We start from the raw sequence: 18627 nt of genomic DNA, 5'->3' as shown, positions 1-18627 counted from the left end.
GATTTTTTAACCTTTAAATATTTTCCCTAAAACTGGCATCTTTCTTGCTTGTGTCAGTAAATTGAAGAGCCTGGAATTAGGGAGCTGCTTCCAGGGCCTCCCAAGCATGAGGATTTTGTTTTCTTTCTTTGGCAGTTGGTTTACAAGACAACAAATCTGTCCATCTGTCGGAGCTTGAAAATCTAGAGGGGCTGGGGAGAAAGAAACGGCGAGGAGGGTATTATTTTTCTTATTTTTCCCTTTGTTTATAGGGCTTGTTTGGATTTCTACACTAAAGCAAGCTTAGACCTGAGGCTTGTCTTCAATTGAAAGGCACATTTCCCTTAATATTAAATTAAATGCTGCCCAGTGTGTTGGAAAGGGGAAAGATTTCCACATCTTTTATTGAAAAATGAAGGTCAGCCTGGTCTTGAGCTGTTCTTCCAAATTGAGAAATCCAGAAATTCCATGTCAGTGACCTACAGCATGGAATTGCTCTCCCTTTTTCTGGGGAAAATATACATACAGGTCACGGAATTGGGTCGGGATTTTCGGCCCATTTAACCACTTCTTAGCCAGCTGTTCTTTCAGAGGAAGACAAATGTCTCAAACAATCATTCCTTTCCTTCCCAACAGTGCTGGGTCACAATCTAAAAGTGGAAAGGTGAGAAGTTAAGAAAAAAGAAGAAAAGGGGAAGGGGAAAGGGGAAAGTTAAAGGGGGAAAGAGAAAGGGGGAAAGGAGAAGGGGAAAGGAGAAAGGGAAAAAGAGAAGGAAAAGGAAAAATGAAGAAATATCAAGAGTGGGAAAGGGGTAAATGGGGAAAAACAGAGAACAAGGGGGAGATGGGAAAGAAAAAGGACAAAAGGGGGGAAAGAGGGAAAGAAAAAGAAAGATGAAAAAGGAGACAAAGTAAAAAGGGAGGAGAGAGGAAAAGGAGAAGTAATTAAAAGGAAATGTGGGATATAGGAGAGAAAGGGGGAAGAGAGGAGGAAGAGAGGAAAAGAAGGAACAGGAAATAGAAAGGGGAGAATGGAAAAAAGGGGGAAATCACAAGGAGGGAAGAGGGGACAAGAAGTGAAAGAGGAAAGAAAGGAGAAAAAAATGGTAAGAAGGGGAAACAGGAGAAAGAAGAGGAAAACAACGGGGAAGAGAATATTAATAAAGGTTAAAAAAAAAAAAAGAAAAAAAGGAAAAAAAAAGCGGTGTGAAAAAGAAGGGGGAGGAAGGCGACAGTGCAGAACGGGAGGAGGAAGGAGAAGGAGCCGGGGCGCTGCTCCCGCGGCTCCGGCCGTACCTGGGGCGGACGGGGGCGGTGCCGGGGCCGCCCCGCGCAGGAGGCGGCGGGGGCGGTGCGGGCTCCCGGCGGAGCGGAGCGGGCTCGGAGCCGCTGCCTCCTCCTGCTGCTGCCGCTCCTGTGCCTCCTCCTCCTCCTGCTCCTGCTGCCGTGCCCGCTGCCGCTGGATGCGGCGGGATCCGGAGCGGCGCGGGGCCGGGGCAGGACGCGGGGCCGGGGCGGGACGCGGGGCTCGGGCAGGATGCGGAGCTCGGGCGGGATGCGGGCCCCGGGCAGGACGCGGGGCTCGGTGCTGCGCGGAGCCGTGCCGCTGCTCGGCTGCCTCCTGGCCGCGGAGAGTGACCGGGAAAACTTCGGGAACTTTGGGAGCGCCGGCGGGGCACGGCAGGTGGATCGGCTGCTTCCCCTGGGTTTGCCTTCCCCTGGGTTTGCCATTCCATGGGTTTGCCATTCCCTGGGTTTGCCTTTCCCTGGGTTTGCCTTTAGATTCAGGTGCGCGTCCCCTTCGGGAGCGAGAGGAGCCCTTTGAGCTGGAGGGATTCCCTTCGGGATTTTAGCGTTTCTATTCCCGGAGCGGCTCCCGGTTTCGCTGCCGTTCGGGTTTCGCTGCCTTTCGGTTCGCTTTGGTTTGCGTTCAGGAGCTCGGTGAGTCCTTGCGATGCTCTGGCCGAGCCCGGGGATAACGGGATGGGATTTCCCGGAGGGGAGGGGGCTCTGGGCTGGGGTCTCCCGGCAGAGCGCGGCTCTCCGGCGCTCCGGAGCCGGCAGCGGGGGATGTGCCTGGGCTGCCCTGGCCCTGCTGGTCCGGGGCAGGCTGAGCTCGGGGTTTGTCTCTCCTGGAGCTGTGTCTGCACACGCACACAGAGCCACACGTGCCAGCGGGCACCGGGCACGGCTCCTGCAGCTCATCCGAGCTCCCCGCTCCAGGGAAAGCGGTCCCAGCCCCTGCAGGGGCTGGAACTGGAGCATCCTTAAGGTCCCTTCCAGCCCAGACCATCCAGGGAGTCTGCAGCTCTCTGAAGCTCTGCTCTCACAGCTCGTTTCCTCACGGTGTTTGATTTACAGCGAGACTGAGGCTGATTTAGCAGGCTGGGCTTGGGGGGAGATTTGGTGCTGGCTGGGGCTGAGTTTCCCTCTCACTTACAACCTTCTCCCAGAGCGGTTTTCTCTCTGGAAGGTGAGGCTGCCTGCCCAGCAGGGCTGGCTGAGGTTACCCACCAGGACTGGGTTGTGCCACCTCGGTTGTGAGTCCCCCGTGTTTGCTCTGCTGGGCTGGTGGCAGGGCTGTGGTCACAGAACCATCATAGAATTGTAGAATGGTTGGAAATAAATATCTTATTCCAAAGCCCAGTGGACAGGACAGCTTTCAGTAGACCAGTTGCTCAGAGCATCATCCAGCCTGGTCTTAAATCAGAGCCAGACCAGCCAAGCTGAGCCTCAGAGAGTGGAAGTTAACCCAGATGTGTCAGTGCATCACTTGTCTCCCTTTTCTTCACCCCTTTCTTCTCCCCTTGTCCCACAAGAAATGAAACAAATGGATTTAATTGCATTGTTTTTTTTGGCTGTCATCACGAGCCACCCACCCATCTGCATTGCCAAAGACTTTCTCAGAGGATGAACAGGTTGTGAAAATGGATTAAAGTACAAAAAAATGACCAAGCAAATCAGTTCTTGGAATTCTACATAGCTTGCTTTAGGGAAGATCCAAAATAGCCCATGTGTCCAGGGCTGGAGCTGGGGAAGGGGGAAGGGGACAGCACTCTCCTCAGCTGCTGGAGCTGCTCCAACTCTTGCTTCCACTGAAGCCCTTGGCAAAATTCCCATTTCTTTAAAGATCTTTGGCATGAGGAGCTCCTCTGGGGCCAGGTCCTGCAGGGGGTGAGGTCACAGGGCTGCTGCAGTTCACCCTGCAAGGGGTGGCAGGATCAGACTGTGGGTGATGCTCTGGGGTTGCCATCAACAAGCACAAACCCCTAAAGCTTTGGGGCAGCACAAGGCACAGACTGGGTGCAATCCTGTAGCTGCTTCCTTTCCAGCCCTTTTATTATTCTGTTGCTAATGTTCCTGGGATCTGGTTCACGCTGGTGGGTTAAAAAGATTCACATGCTCCTTATCAGCACTGATCTGCAAGGTGACTAATACTGAACTGCCCCAGTGCTGCAGAAAACCCCTGGTTTGTTTCTCAGCTTAAACCTGGGATTTGGTGCTGATTTTTCAAGCAAAAGTAGCTCTGCAATTATAACCTGGCTCTGGGACCTGTGATGGCTCAGCAGAGCTTGGTTGGTTTGGGTTTCTTTCATATAATTTATTGTAATAATTTTTATCAGCACGTCCTTGGGGGGGGAAAGAAAAGAGTTCTGGGCAAGTGGCTGATCAACAAGTTCAGCTCCATAAAACTGCAGCAGCCGTGTGGTTTCTAATTGCTGTTATAAACTTTCACCTCTCATCAAGCAGGCTGTGGAGAAGAGGGAATGGGGCAGATCTCATTTACTGCAGTTCACAGGGCCACGCTCACCAAAGTCCTGCCCTCCTGCTGGGGCCAGCTTTGAAAAGTTGGGATAAAAGTGTTAATGTTGGTGGTGTAAATGCGCAGTAATCCCTTTTAGGTTCTTCTGCGTTGGTTTTAGGGGTGTAATTAAGATAATTTGGACTGAAGAGCTACAAATTAGACACTTTTTACTTCCCCCAGTGTGTGTCTAGAACATGAGATGTGGATAATTTGAAGCAGTTGGTGGGTTCCACGTGCCTTCAGACTCTGTGCTCCTTGAATTAGCCAAATCTGCCCATCTGGTGTAATTTGTGCTTTTCTTCAGAGCTTTGCTCTGTTCCAGCCTTGTAGTAGGTTTGTAAAGGAAAAGAATAAAATAAATCTAATGCTGGGAATGTGATCAGTGTGGAAAATCAGTGAAATCCGAGCTCATGGGACACCCACTTCAGCTGTGTCTGCATCTCCTTCCTCCTGTCATTGATTGAGAATCTGTGAAGTGACATCAACACACTTTAAACTAAACAATCCCTGCTTTTGGCCAAAAGACGAGGTACTCCCTGGAATCCTCCAGCCCAGTTCCTGCACCCAGCACAAAGATCCTTTAGCACTAACATCTGTTTAACAAAGGCCTTGCCACAAATCCTCAGTGTATCACTGGGTGTATGATTTATTCCGTTTATGCTTGTATAAATGCATGACTGACTTTATTCAGGAGAACCAGTTGCCCAACCCTGTGTCTGGGGTACCTCTGAAAGCCTCTCTGCCTCTCTGTAACGCTGAAAGTTTTCAGAGAAGGCACATAACCAACAATAATAATATTGTGGGAGCTCTTATTTATGGCATAAAAAGGCAAAAGTGTAAAATAGGGGGAGGAAGCAGTATCTGAGGGGGGAAAACGTGCTAGGGAATATATTTAAAGCTGTTTCTTTTACTCCAGCTCACCAGCACGTCAACAGGGGCATTCACACCATCATTATCACATCCTCCCCACAACCCAGGGGTCTGTCTCCAGCAGGGAAACTCCGGACAACCAGCCAGGAACTGTGATGGGCAGTTAAAGCAGACGAGTCCAGGGTGTCACTGGAAAAGGGGGATTTTTACCAGACATGGCATCAGGAGGCACCATGGACAGGGAAAGCTGCCTGGGTTGCAAATTTTGGGTGTTTTTCCCCAGTTTTTACAGCACTTTAAAAATGTTCTGGTTCCAACCCTCGCTGTTGTACAGGCAGTGAGGGGTGTGAGAGCCACGGGGCTGCTCCAGATAGAAATGTAAATCCAGGTGCATTTTGCCCTGTGGTGGCTGGGAAGGCTGGCAAAACATTTTGTTCTCCTCCTCAGTGTTTCACATTGGCTTTGTTGGGTGGGTTTTTTGTCTCCTCACTCTTGGCTTTCCAAGGGGGGATCAGTGGGGGATGCAGAGCAGGGGGATGCTCTGCATGCTTGGCAAAAGGGAAAGTGGAGAGTGAGTGAGAGGTGGGACCGTGGCAGGACAGAGGTGTTTCAGCTGTGAGGGTGCCTCAGAAATGGCAAAGATGCAGAGTTTAAAGTCATTTTCAGGAAAAAAAAAAAAAAAAAAAAAAAAAAAAAAAAAAAAAAAAGGGGGAAAAAGAAAGAAAAAGGCTTTTTGCCTTTACCAGATGGTCTCCAGCGGAAACAACTGGAGAGACTGGTGACTTGTCAAAATCAATCTTCCACATGATCTGCTGACAGTCTGGGAGGACTGGGAATTTTCTGGTGTTTGGGCCAGAATGTGGACACAGATCTGTGTTGGAACAGAGGGAAGAGGGACAGGAGGAGATCTCCCTGCTCATCAGGGGTCCCGTTTATTGGCAGCCTGGGGAAGGGCACCAGGCACTGCGGAGATCAACGGGACCCGAGATGTGATGGTCCTTTTCAAAGTCAGACCTGAGTGCACTTGGAGGAGATTTCTCACACCCTGAGTGGCTGAAATCCAGGAAAGGGCTCAGATTATCTGTGCAGAATAGAGACTCGAAGTCAGGCTTTGGAGGGGAGCAGGATTCAGCTGGGTTTTAGATCTCAGGAGGTCACACCCTGCCCTCAGACCAGGTCAGCACCAGCGTGGCACTGTCACCTCTTGGCTGCAAATGGGTTCCTGCTGCATTACCCTGCCTCAGGGGACGTGGATCTGTGGTTTTCCAATGCCTGGGAAAGGCTGTGGGGTTAAACACAGCCCCACTCCCCACTGGCATCAACTCTCTTTCCTCTGTGCTGGAAAGAAGAGAAAAGTCCTTTGCGAGAATCAAAATCTAGGAAACGCAGCCAAGAAAAAATATCCCAAGTCAGGGGCCAAAACCACAGACCAAATGAGCTGGAGGTGACTGGAGAGCCCAGAGCAGGAGGGGCTGGAGCTGTGACCCAGCAGGACGGACAGACACACAGACACACAGTGCCATGGCTCGGGTTTGTCCTCCTGTCCTGCCCTGTGCAGCCGGGCTGGTTTCCCTCTGCGAGGGCTGAGAGCAGCTGCTCCTCTGCTCCCTCCCTTCCACACTCCCAGATGTTTTCCAGAGGTCACAAGCTCCCACAGCTTCAGCTGGGTGGGGCCTGAGCCAAGAGGGGAGACACTTTTGCCTTCAAAAACGAGATCTCAGAGGGCAGAAGTGGAAGAAAACCCAAATTTTTTGGCTTATGAGAGGGCCAGGGATGAGATGCCAACCCTCAGACTGGCATCCACCCAGACTCCCACAGCTCCTGCCATGGCTGGAGGAGGCTGTCCCCCACCTGAGCAGCATTTTTGTCACCATTCCCCCTTGGACAGCCCGCAGCAGGCTTGGCTGGCTGCCTGAGCACCAGGGATTTCTCTGGGCTGATTCATCTCCCCGGGCACAACCTTCACCCTTGCCGGGGTGCAGGGAGAGTTCATTCATGAGCACGCAGGAAGTGCCTGGGGGAAGGTTTGGAGGAGGAGATTTTTGGGGAGGGGATGAGCTCCCCATTGGATGCTCCTCACATCCTCATAAAACCCATTTATTTGTTAAATGGGCCAAGGCCAGGCTGCTTCAGCGCTGCTAGAAAACATAAAAGTTCCTGAAGATGTAAAAAAAATCCCCAAAACTAAAAGCTCCTGAAGATGTAAAAAAACCCCCAAAAACTAAAAGCTCCTGAAGATGTAAAAAAACCCCCAAAAACTAAAAGCTCCTGAAGATGTGAAAAACCCCCCCAAAACTAAAAGATGTAAAAAAAAGGTGCAATTTCCCTTCTGATGAGGATGCAGCACAAATATTTTCCATCCCAAACCTCCAGCTTTGTTAGGAGCATCCCCTCGGCTGCAGCTTTGCCACAAATCACTTTGAACCTGCTCGGCCTCATGCATAAACCCTAACGAGGGGAAGAGCTATAATAGCAAAGCACTTATGTTTAATAATTGCCAATCTGCACAAATATAAATAGCCCCTGTGAAGGAGGCCTGACCCGCTGGGAGCGAGCAGGTGAGGTGAAGAGGAGCCAGCAGATGTGAGATTGCCTTGCTCTCACAGCCCTTTTCTCTGCTATTTTTTGCCCCCAGTGCTGTGGGTGCCAGGCAGATGCAGTGCCCCGAGGTGACATCAGCTCTCAGCTGGGTGATTATTTGGAGCTGGCTGGGTGGTGAAGTGAATTTGGGGATGATTTTGTGAGCAGGGCTGTGTGCTGTGTGTTGCTCAAGGCTGCAGAGCTCACATTAGTGCTGCTTTGCTGGCACTTTATTGGGGCAGATCTTATCTCCAGCACTGTTATTTTTATATATTTATATATATATATGTGTGTGTGTGTGTGTGTGTGTATATATAAACATATACATATATGTATGTATGTATATGTATATATGTATATATGTGTGTATATATATACATGTATGTATGTGTATACATATGTGTGTATATATATATATATATATATGTATATATATATATATATATATATATATATATATAGGATTTCCAGGATGTAAAGGCCTGTTCCTCCACAGGAATTTTAGAGACCCTGATGTATTTTAAATCAACACAGCCACTTTTTCAGTCAACTGCACCAGTAGCTACTAACAGCTTTAAATTCCTCCATTAGTCCTATTAGGTGGGCTTTTCCCAGTATGGAAATACTTGGAATATATCTATATATAATATCTAGATTAATATATATAAAATATAATAATCTTGTTATGGATTATGTATATCTAAGCACTGCTGTGTATATGTGTGTGTATATACATATATGGATATATGGATATGTATATAGGATTTCCAGGATGTAAAGGCCTGTTGCTCTACAGGAATTTTAAAGACCCTGATGTATTTTAAATTAGCCCAGTCACTTTTTCAGTCAACTGCACCAGTGGCTATTAACAGCTTTAAATTCCTCCCTTAGGTGGGTTTTCCCCACCCAGGGCAGTCCCTAACTCTCCATTTCACTGTTTGCATTGCTGGGAGCTGGAGATTTACACTTCTGTAAATCTGCTTGGCATTTAAATTCCAGTGTTTGCACGGATCTGTGATGATTTTCTAATTCAGAACCAAACTGGGACTATTTTTTGATACGTTTCATTAACAGGCTGGACAAACAGGGTGGGTGATGTGCTTTTGATAAACTGCTGGCTGTCGTGGCTTGGCTCCACTGATTTGCATCGATTTAAATTGGAGAAGAGGCCAAAGGAATTGAATCCAGAGATCCCAGCTCTGTCTGCTGAGCCACCACCTCCATGGTCCTGTTCTTTTTTCAGCAGGGGTGAGCTCCACAGGTTTTTTTCATCCTCATCCCAGTCATCTCATCAAGAGGGACAGGGGAAAAAAAATCTATTTAAATACAATTCTTGTCTGGAGGGCAAAATATCAATACTCGGTGTCTCCTTTTGAAGGCTGAAATCTCTTGGGTGTCTTTTGAAAGGACTTTGAGGCTCCAGCCTGGGTTCTGTGTTTAACAAATGTTTCAGTTAATCCCTGGTGATCTGGAACACCCCAAGTAAAGTCTGAGCAGTGTCCCCAGGGCCCTCACAGATGTCACTGCTGTCCCAGAGCCTGGGAGCTCCCCTGCAGGTGGAATTCCCCTGGCAGGTCAGGACACCCCGATTTTGGCATTCCTCTGTCGTGCCTGGGTGAGCAGAAGGGTTTGAGCTCCCGTGGGGTCAGCACTGACGGCAGGCTCGGTGCTGCTGGCCACTTTCAGGGATAGAAAAATCTCCCCACACCATCCCTTTGCAGAGAGTGGGGCTCTGCAGATGCTCTGTGGCAGCAGGGTTGGAAGGAAATTATCTTTAAGGTCCCTCTCAACCCAAAGCATTGTAGGATTCTGGGACTCTGTGATGCTGTGAGCACCAAAATTAAAGTTACCTCATCCTGCAGCTTCCCAGACCCTCACAGACAGAGTGGCACTTCAGTCCTTTGGCAAACACCTCTCTTCAGAGATCTGAAGCCTCAAACTGGTTTCTTGTGCTGTGTAAGAGTGAAAAAAAAAAAAAAAAAAGAAGGAAATTTGCTCCATGCTGAGCTTTTCCCTGCAGCCTGCTTTATTCCTTACCCAAGAGCAGGTTTTATCTCATCTCTCCCAAGTGGCAGCTTAGACTCTGAGGAACACATTCCCTTGCCAGGCAGGAAGGGAATGAAATCAAATTAAATGTACTGGTTGTGATGACCACCAGCCCCCCCAAAAAAGGATCCACAACAGCTCTGCACATTTGCACTAAAATGAAAAGCAGCCTCGAGGCTGACCCTCAGCATTTTTATGCACTCAGCTTGGAAATGGCCAGGATCCAAACTCTGCTGGGGGATTCACCCTCTGCCACCTTTATTTTCCATAGCCACGTCCACCTCTCATTTTAAGTGGATGTGGTGATTATTGTTAGATCTTCTACCCCATCCATTTGTCAGGGCAGAGGGGAACTCCTTCATCCTACACATGGCTACGTGGGACACAGGTACCTGCTTTTTTATTTTTATTTTTATTTTTATTTTTATTTTTATTTTTATTTTTATTTTTATTTTTATTTTTATTTTTATTTTTATTTTTTTTTTTATTTTTATTTTTATTTTTATTTTTATTTTTAGTTGCCTTCCACTTTCCTGAGTGGAGATTAAACCTGTGCCTGGTTCAAAGTGGTTAAAGCCATTTCATCCTCCTCACCATCAGTGGCTGGGCTCAGTCCTGAGCTGTGCCTGATATTTTTTTGGCTGTTTTTTTCCTGTGTAATTTGGGACAATCCAGCAGGGAATGATGTGGCTGCTTTGCTCCCCTTGCTGAGTGCGCTGGTAGCTCTGTGGAGGGGTGAGGGAGCTTTGGGATTCCCTCCCTGAGAGTTCAAGGTCTTTTCCTGTTGCCCTGGGGTCATTCCAAAGCAAAATACAAATGGCAAAAGAGCCAACACTGAGCTAATTCATTTGTTTCCTTCCACATCTGCACTCACCTATTTGTTTTTTTACCATTTTCATCTTGCCCTTTAAGAATATTTAGGCTTTTCCAGCTCGTTTCCACTATAGGAACAGGCTGTCTTTTTGCTTGACATCCTCAGAGGCAGAGAAAAACACTGCAGAGAGAGTTCCCAGCTTTCCAGGGCACTAAGAGGAGGCCAAGCCCTACAGGAGGAATTTCTGATGTGCCCTAGTGTCAGCTGCAAGGCTGAGTGCATTTTTGGGGGATATGACATTAAACACCTCTGCAGAGTCATGCACTTAACTCCAGTGATCCCTCTCAAGGAAATTTTCCACCCTTTCTGCTCTTCTCTGCTCCCTGCCTCTCCTTGGACTGCTTTTTGCAGAGTTTCTCTGTACAAAGCTTTTTTTTTTTTTCACCTGCTAGAGGTGATGCTTTGTGGTTGGGGCTCAGGAATTGCTCCAACAGTTTTGTTTTCAGCAGCATCTCCAGCAAAATTAAACTTTGTTCCTCCTGCCTTTCCAGGGAATTCACTCAGCACAGGGTGTATCAAAGGCTTATCTTTAGGCTGTTAGTGTGCAATTCAGATGAGGAAAGGGTTTATCAAGAGAAATATCAGCTTATGGTGGAACGACCAAAATAAATATTTATGTGTGTATATATATTTATGCATGTATATATTTCTGCTTACAAAAATGCGTGCTTTCAGGTATAGCAATATTTTCTGAGGGATAAAAGAGGAAAAAAAAAAAAAAGCTGAGTAGCCATTGCTGTGGATTTAGCCTGAAAATGTTTGGGATAACATGAAATCAGTGCTGGTTGTGGTGGGTGTCCTGTGGCAAAACCATGGCCCCATCCTTCATGCCACAGACCTTCAGCTGAGCTCCCAAATTAACATTCATGGCCCTTCTGGGCATTAAACCCCTCAGACTCCGTGGAGATGTGGATTTTTATGTCATGCCACAGTTTCCTTCCCACCTGCTCGCTCTGTGCTGCCACAGAGGTGATAACTCTTCACATCCCTCCAGTCCCACAAAGCTCTTTTTTCTTGTTATTTCCGCAATTATTTTTATTTCTGTAATTAACCAACTTGACAGAACTCAGAACAGTGTTTTTTCAGACCCATGAGATGTGTAGCTGGAAGTTTCCTCACTGTGTTCTAGGGGTAAAGAGCTCTAAGAGCTTTTTTTCTGCCTCTAGCTGTGCTAGTCAGTCAAATAAAAAATACCTTGTGTCATATATCAGCAGTCAATCATGGCTGTAAGAGCACTTAATAAAACTCTGCTTTGAGATGTTGCTTTTAGAGATCCATTCATCTTGGTCCCTGCTTCTTTTGGAGATGGTTCATTGGTGTCTGCCAGAGACTGAAGGTGCTCTGGAAGTGTGTGATCTACACAATAATTAAATTTATACACCACGAGGAAGGGACTCCTTGTGTTGGTGTGTGTATTGTGCCTTCCACCTCTGCTGTTTTCACTGGAATCTTACAAACTTGAGGATATAAAGCAGGAACAAGTTTTCTGTCTCCTTCAATTGTCTGCCAACTCAGGCCTCCCATTTTAACCATACAGTTATTTACCTTCATTTTCTTCGAATCCACCTGTTTGCTGTGCTGCTTTCACTGGAAAGCTGTTCCCAGAGCCAGACTTCTCTGGTGGTTACACTGTGCTAGCCAAGCCCTGATGGTTTTGTAGACAGAAAAGGAAATTAGAGGTGGAGCTCACTGCCATGGGTCTACTCGACCTGAGCCTCAGAAATGCCTTAAGGGACCAAGAAAATATCTGGAAATATTTTTAAACCCAGCTATAAAGCTGAAGCTTTGGTTTGTCTGTGAAAATTTGTTTGCTGAGTGTTGTTGTCACAGGGAGGTGGAACAAAGGCAGGATTTACTGAGGGGGCATTGCCCAAATTGTTCAGTTGAGTTGTGGAAGACGAGCAAAGTAAAGGGCTGAGGAAAAGCTGTGTTTCCCTGAAGGGAAGACCCCTCATGCAACTCAACAGCGCTGTTCCTGCTCTTTGGAAAGAGAGATGGGAAGGGAAAAAGTCCATGGGACTGCTGCAGGCTGTGGTGGAGAGCTCAGGTCTGGCCAGGAGCTGTGATCCCAGCATGGAATTTCCTGGGGATGCGGGGATGAGGGAGAGGATGGAGGTTGTGGGGAGCCACGGGCAGGAGTCCCAAAGCTGCAGAGGGGTTGGGAAGCAGAGCCTGTGGGGAGATCCACTGCAGAATAACCACAAATCTGAGCTGAATCCTGTGTGGGATGAGCCCCGGCTCTGCTGATCGCTGATCCCCCCTGGGCCACCCCTGTCCCGAAGCCTCCAGCACTCCCAGGGACATTCCCTGTGCTGGGAATGCTGAGCAGCCCAGGTGCACTTCCCTCTCCTGTGCTGCCTTTTTCCAACCTGGGCTCCTTTTTCCTCTGCAAATTGCTCTAATTGTGTATCGCCCTCCTGTTCCTCTCTGCTGCAGATCTGACAGGATTTATTATTGCACAATCATCACCATCATCATCCCCATCAAACAGCAACTGTGTCTTTGATTTTTGCTTCCTTCCCCACTATGGGAGAGCTGAGGAGTCAAGCCTCTCTTTCCAGAAGGAGAGTTAAAGTGCTTGGCAGGTTGATGCCCCTTCTCTTTTATAATGATTTCTTGTGTGTGCCAGTTCACCACTCAAACTTCCTGGGCCGTCAGCTCTGAAAACAAGTATTAAATATATATTGCAGCCCTGGGAGGAGAGCCCAACCAGTCAGAGAGCAATGGACCTAAAAATAAATGCTGATTTCCCTTGCAGAGTAGCCTGGGGAAAAGTACAGGCAAGGAACAGCATCCACTGGGGCAACCAGCAGGAGAAGGAGATGAACCAATAAATTCAGCTACAGATGGAGAGTTCAGGATAAAGTTGGGAAGCTCAGCTCAGTTCCAGACTCTGAAAATGAACTTTCTCCTGGGGGTGGTCTTGTGGCTGAATGCCTAAACCCAACCTGGAAATGAGACTTACTTTTCCTTGTTTCTTTTCACTGTTTGTCTGCCTACATCCTAAAGGCAATGTAATTAACGTTTGGCTAGATTAGCATTGCTAATTGATGTCATGGGGATGATGTGCTCACCCCCTACACATGGGGACTAGTGATGACATTGGGGAATGGAAGCATCTTTTTCCTCATGGAAGTGTTAGGCAAAAATTCCTTCTCTGAACACGTTGTCAAGCTTTGGACAGGCTGCTCCTGTTGGAGGTGGAATCACCCTCCCTGAATGTGTTCAAAAATGTGTGAAGGTGGTGCTTGGGGCCATGAATTAGTGGTGGACATGGCAGTGCTGGGTTTATGATTGGGCTCAGTGATCTCAGAGAGGCCTTTACCAGATTTAAGGATTTTATGATTCTAAAGTGAAGGGCCAGTGCTGGTGCAGGAGCGTTGTGTGCTCAGTGGGATTGGATTTAGCTGGGTGTGGGAAGGTTTGCAGCAGTCAGGGAGTGAGATGTGATCCTGTTCCCTGTGCTGTGCTCACCCTCCTGCTCTCCTGTCAGGAAAAGAACTGACCAAGGCAGAACCACTTTTGGCAGGAGCAAAGCCTTGGTGCAGTTATGGCAGTGCAGGAGGGGAGCCTGGTGAACCTTGGAGCTGTATCTGTGCTTGGCTTTCAGCCAGGTGAGAGCAGGAGGTGGGGAAAGGTCATCCTGGAAAGAGGAACACTTCTTCTGGTTTGGAAATTAAGATCCAGTGTAGAAATCCAGTGTGGTTTGTTGGGAGATGGGCAGGACTTGTCACGGGGTTTGTGTGGTCTTCACAGAGTACGAGAATGGTTTGGCCTGAAAAGGATTTTAAAATCATCCCATTCCACCCCTGCCATGGCAGAAACACCTTCCACTATCCCAGGTTGCTCCAAGCCCTGTCCAACCTGGTCCTGGACACTTCCAGGGATCCAGGGCAGCCACAGCTTCTCTTGGCAACCTGTGCCAGGGTCTCACCTTTCTCACAGTGGAGATTTTCTTCTTGATGTCTAATAAATCTCTCCTCTGAGTTTAGAACCATTCCCCTGCCCTCTGTCTATCTGCCCACGTGAAAAATTGTTCTCCCTCTTTTTTATAAACCTCCTTTAAGTACTGAGAGCCTTCAATGGTGTCTCCTCAGAGTCCAGTCCCACCAGTGCTGTGGGTTTGCCAGATCTTTGGGGAAGGATCCAAGTGATGATTCCTCTTTGGACAATCTTCCTCCAGGCTCATTCTGTTGGAATTTGTGTGAGTGTGTGTGGACATGCTGGGGATGTGTCTGTGTGGCTCAAAGCCAAGTGGACAGCTTTGCTCCAGGTGTGACAGGGCTCACTGCCCTCTCCAACATCACCCCTTGTTTTGAGGGATCCATTTCTGTGCCAGCCAAGTGTCCTGGGGATCGTGGCCGTGAAGGGAAAGGAGTGTTTTGTTAGGGAACAGAGCCAGGGGATGGTTTCCATCAGGGTGGCACAGGCCATGTGCTCAGTGGTCACACAGGGCTTGGGGACAGTCCCAGCATGGTGTTTCACCCAGCAGATGTGGTCTATTTCCTGTAAAATAACTGGAATGGAGAGGAAGATGAATATTTTTGATTGTCCTCATACGGGCAATGGAGAGTCTCACCCAGACTCTTCACACTGTGCTGAAATAACAACAGCAAAATTCAAAATTGTGCCTCACACCAGAAAAAGTTAAGTGACCACCTCCAGCCCCACACACACAGGGACATGAGCTGCTCAAAGGGCCAGGAGGGAGAGAAATTTAAAATTGAACTCATACCCCAATAGTGAGCTCTGCAGTGAGGAACCCATCAAAATTCTGCAGAGCTCACCAGTGGGTGAGCAGAGCTGCCCCCTTAGACTGGGGCATGTGGGTGCTGGGAGATGAGATTTAATTGATCTTAAGGCCAAGATATAAAAATTGGTGAATGGTCTCTTCACAGTAGACCTTGTTGACTCTTTGACTTCCAAAGTTATTTTCCTTTGACAAAAACTTAATCTTTCACTTGAGGCATAATCTCAGCAAGGTGTGATATTTTGTAAAGTTAAGAGGGGGTGAAGGGATTTATCCTTGGGGATTTCCATTCTTAGTCGTTGAAGAAAAAACAGAATATCTCTTCCCCCTTTTCTTCCCATCACAAAACTGGATCTGTTCAGAAGTCCTAAGTTATTTTTCTTAGCAGAAGGGTGAATAAATAAAGAAAAAAGCCTTGTTTTTAGACATTCTTTTCAGGCCAGAAAATGGCCAGGATGTGCCACATCTTTAACTGATGGCAGAGCCATTTCTGGGAAGAAGGGAAATGCCACTTTCCTGGTTCTCAGGCTGTCAGTCTGACCCACTCAGAGAAGGGATCATGACCTGTGCCACAGATCAGGCAGTGGAAGAGTTTCATTTTTGAAGGTTCTATCACAACTATCAGTTTCAGTTTCAGCCTTGGAGTCTGGGGTTCTCTAACTCCCTTCAACAGCAGCAGACTTAATTGTGGAAGAACGTTTTCAGGCTTAGAAATGTAATAATGGGGTAAGCCTGGAGTTTAAAAGTATTTAAAAATCTAAGAAGTTCTGGCCACTGAGATCAGATGTCTCCTGTGGGGTTTATGAGTGAGTTGATTCCCTGCAGAATGTGGCATTTAAGTGGTGTGATGGAAAGCAGCACCCTGGGTGTCAGGAGAGAGAGGGCAGGAGGAGTGAGAGGGAAAAGCTTAATTTTCTTCATTATGTGGGAGACACATAATGAAGAGCAGAAGAGCAGCATGTGTGTTCTTGGGTTTGACAGGGAGGTGTTTAATTCAGCCTAAATCAGCACCTTATGGCTGAAATCATTTTACTGGAGCTAAGAATCATGTCTTTCCTGATGGAAGTAGCATCTCCTTTCTGTCTGAAAGTGCTGCTGAGTTCCTGTGGCAGTGCTGTTTCAAGGGAATTCCCAAAGGATCACTGCAAACAGCATGAGTCCAGCATCCCTTCCCCTCGCAGGAGCTGGCAAAGGACACAGGGAGATAAAAGCCCTCAGGAATTCAGTCACATATTCATGGGGCCCTCGGAACTTAACTCCTGGCTGTGCTTGGGAAAATCCTGCCCTGCATCCACCACCCTGGCCAGGATAAATCAGCTTAGCTCGGCTGATTTGGGCCTGGCTGTGCCCAGAGGGTCCCGCTGAGGGATTAATTACAGGTGAAAACCCAGAACACCTCAACACCCAAGCATGGCCAACCAGTCACAAAGAAAACTCAGCACACCTCAACACCCAAATACGGCCAGCCACTCACAATGCTGTTTCCAATTACTCATCACCTATTATAGAAGAACTCATAGAGTTCCATGACCATGCCCTCATGGTCGCCCTAGCCATCTGCAGCCTAGTTCTTTAACTTCTAGCTCTTAAACTCACAGAAGATCTGTCAAGTTGATGCAAAAGGGATCGAGCTCATCTGAACAATCCTCCAGTTATAGTTTTAGTTATACTTGCCCTTCCTTCCCTACAAATCCTCTGCAGGATGGACGAAATCAGTGAACCTGGCCTAACCCCAAAAGCCATTGGTCATCAATGATACTGACCCTGAAATTACACTGACTTCAAAGACCTCACATTTGACTCCTACACAACACCCACAGCAGATCTACTGTGGACAATTGACCACCAGGACATTTCCATCTCCTAGGAGTCAACCCTTGTGTTGCTGTTCCAATAGAATCTACGGTTCGAGTCATGGTCACTGCTGACAGTGTACTCCTGATGCTTTAAGTCTTAGTTTTCACATTTTCCAGCCCCTGCGCTGCCCAGGGCGCAGCTCTGAGCTCACACCCAGGCTCACTCAGCTCTCTGCACACAGCAGCCACACAAAACAAATCCTTCTCCTGCTGCACACCAAGGACAGCTGGCACAAGTTCTCAGGCCCCAGAGCACAACCAGCGGTGGCTGCAGGAGAAAACAAGAAGGATGGGACTGCATCACCTGCAGCTGGCATTGGACAATCCCACCCCAAAGTGCCAATGGACCCAAACTGATCCAAGGGGGAGGCCTGGGCAGCGTTTGTCCATTTGGGGCCCATTTTGGGCCCACCTTGGGTGCAGGCCTGGCCAGGCTCTTGTGCTGCCCAAGGTGTGTCCTTCAAGGGCTTTGAATAAATCTCTGCTTTATTCTCCAGCTCTGCCCAGTCTCTGCTCCAGCTCAGCCTTCCCAAGGCATCACTCCATTCATGAGCTGTTCCTGGCCTCAGCATAAAAACCGACGCAGTTCCAGGATGCCTCAACCAAACCTCATTCCTCATCACTTGTCCCAGAATCTTGTACTGACAGTGCTCAGAAATCTGTGGAGCTAACCACAGCTTCATGCCCATTGTGGTAGAATCCACCCCACTCGCTGACTTTGATGATCCTCTTTATTGTCATCTTAGTCATTAAGGAGCTATGAAGCAGCACCAGCCTTTTAAGCTAGAGAAAGAGGATTTACCCTCTCCTCAGTGATATGCCCCAGCTAAACCCAAACCCTTGATTTTTTATCATGTTTACTTCATGACTTACCCTCTCCCTGATCATCCAGCCTGAACTCCTCTCCTTCATATCCACAAACCCTGCCTCCAGCAAAACACCCTTAACCTCAAACACCACTCCCTGAACCTGACCTTGAGCTTAAGCTTCTCTGACCAATTTTCAAGCCCATCCCTCCTAGGAATTCCCTTAATCCTTATCTCAATAACATTCCCAGCCCTCCTACAACCCTCCCGCCCTATCTAAGGCCTATTGCCCTATCTAAGGCTTCCTAAGGAAACGTGCCTGGAAGTTGTGACAGGAGCAATCCCTGGAGGCTGCCACCCACGTGTGGCACAGGCAGCACGTCCCAGTGACCCCAGGGATGTGGGGGTGACCCACCCTTGTCCTTACCCTGGGCTGGGAATTTGGTGGTCCCCATCTGGAAAGGAAGAGGACTCTGGCAGCAAGTGTGGGTGATGATGCTTGGGAAGAAAGGGCTCCTTGACCACTGGATTGGGTGGAATTTGCCAGGAATAGGTTCAGCCTTGGTGACCTCAGGGCCCTTCCAGGACAGTGAGAAACGTTACAGTTGTCCATAAACATAAAAACGCAGCCAAAGAGATGAAATTCAGTGTATGGAGGTTCTTAGCTTAGGAAATTCCCAGGATTTAGCAAACTGACCTCCAGGGAATGAGCTTTTGTCTCAGCTTTTACAGACACTCTGTGTGTCCTACATGGCTTTTTCTGATCCATAAATGGGGTGAAGAGAGCTCAGGTGGGGCAGTCTGCAAAGGGTTACACAGGGATCCTTTACATATTTTAGAATGGCTGTTTTTACCTTTCAGACTGTATTTTCTCTTGCACAGGGAGTTTGAGGCACAGCCTGGCTTGGGGAATGAGGAATGGGATGCCAAAGTTTGCCACGTTCCCTTTGTAATCAGTTAAGTGCTCTCTCTCTGATAAGCAAAGTATGATTTTAATTAAAAAGCCATTCCAGCTGGATTTAATTCTTATGCCATTGAAGAGGCAAATTGCTTTGTGTATA

At 47.9% G+C, this 18627-nt stretch overlaps 1 protein-coding gene across 1 annotated transcript in view; it reads left to right on the top strand.

Annotated features, from left to right (window-relative positions):
- The first annotated feature begins 808 nt into the window (after positions 1-808).
- LOC134560671 (vasoactive intestinal polypeptide receptor) overlaps positions 809-18627 on the top strand; it is a 114148-nt gene continuing 96329 nt past the window's right edge. The window contains exon 1 of the mRNA XM_063416904.1: positions 809-1610. Coding sequence (XP_063272974.1) covers positions 1517-1610 — 94 coding nt within the window. The 5' untranslated portion in view covers positions 809-1516. The remainder of the gene's footprint in view (positions 1611-18627) is intronic.

Source organism: Prinia subflava, chromosome 1 (genome assembly GCF_021018805.1).
Source record: "Prinia subflava isolate CZ2003 ecotype Zambia chromosome 1, Cam_Psub_1.2, whole genome shotgun sequence".
NCBI classification, from domain to species: domain Eukaryota; kingdom Metazoa; phylum Chordata; class Aves; order Passeriformes; family Cisticolidae; genus Prinia; species Prinia subflava.
Note: the sequence above shows the minus strand (reverse complement) of the source record. Positions and strands in the feature narration are given on the sequence as shown.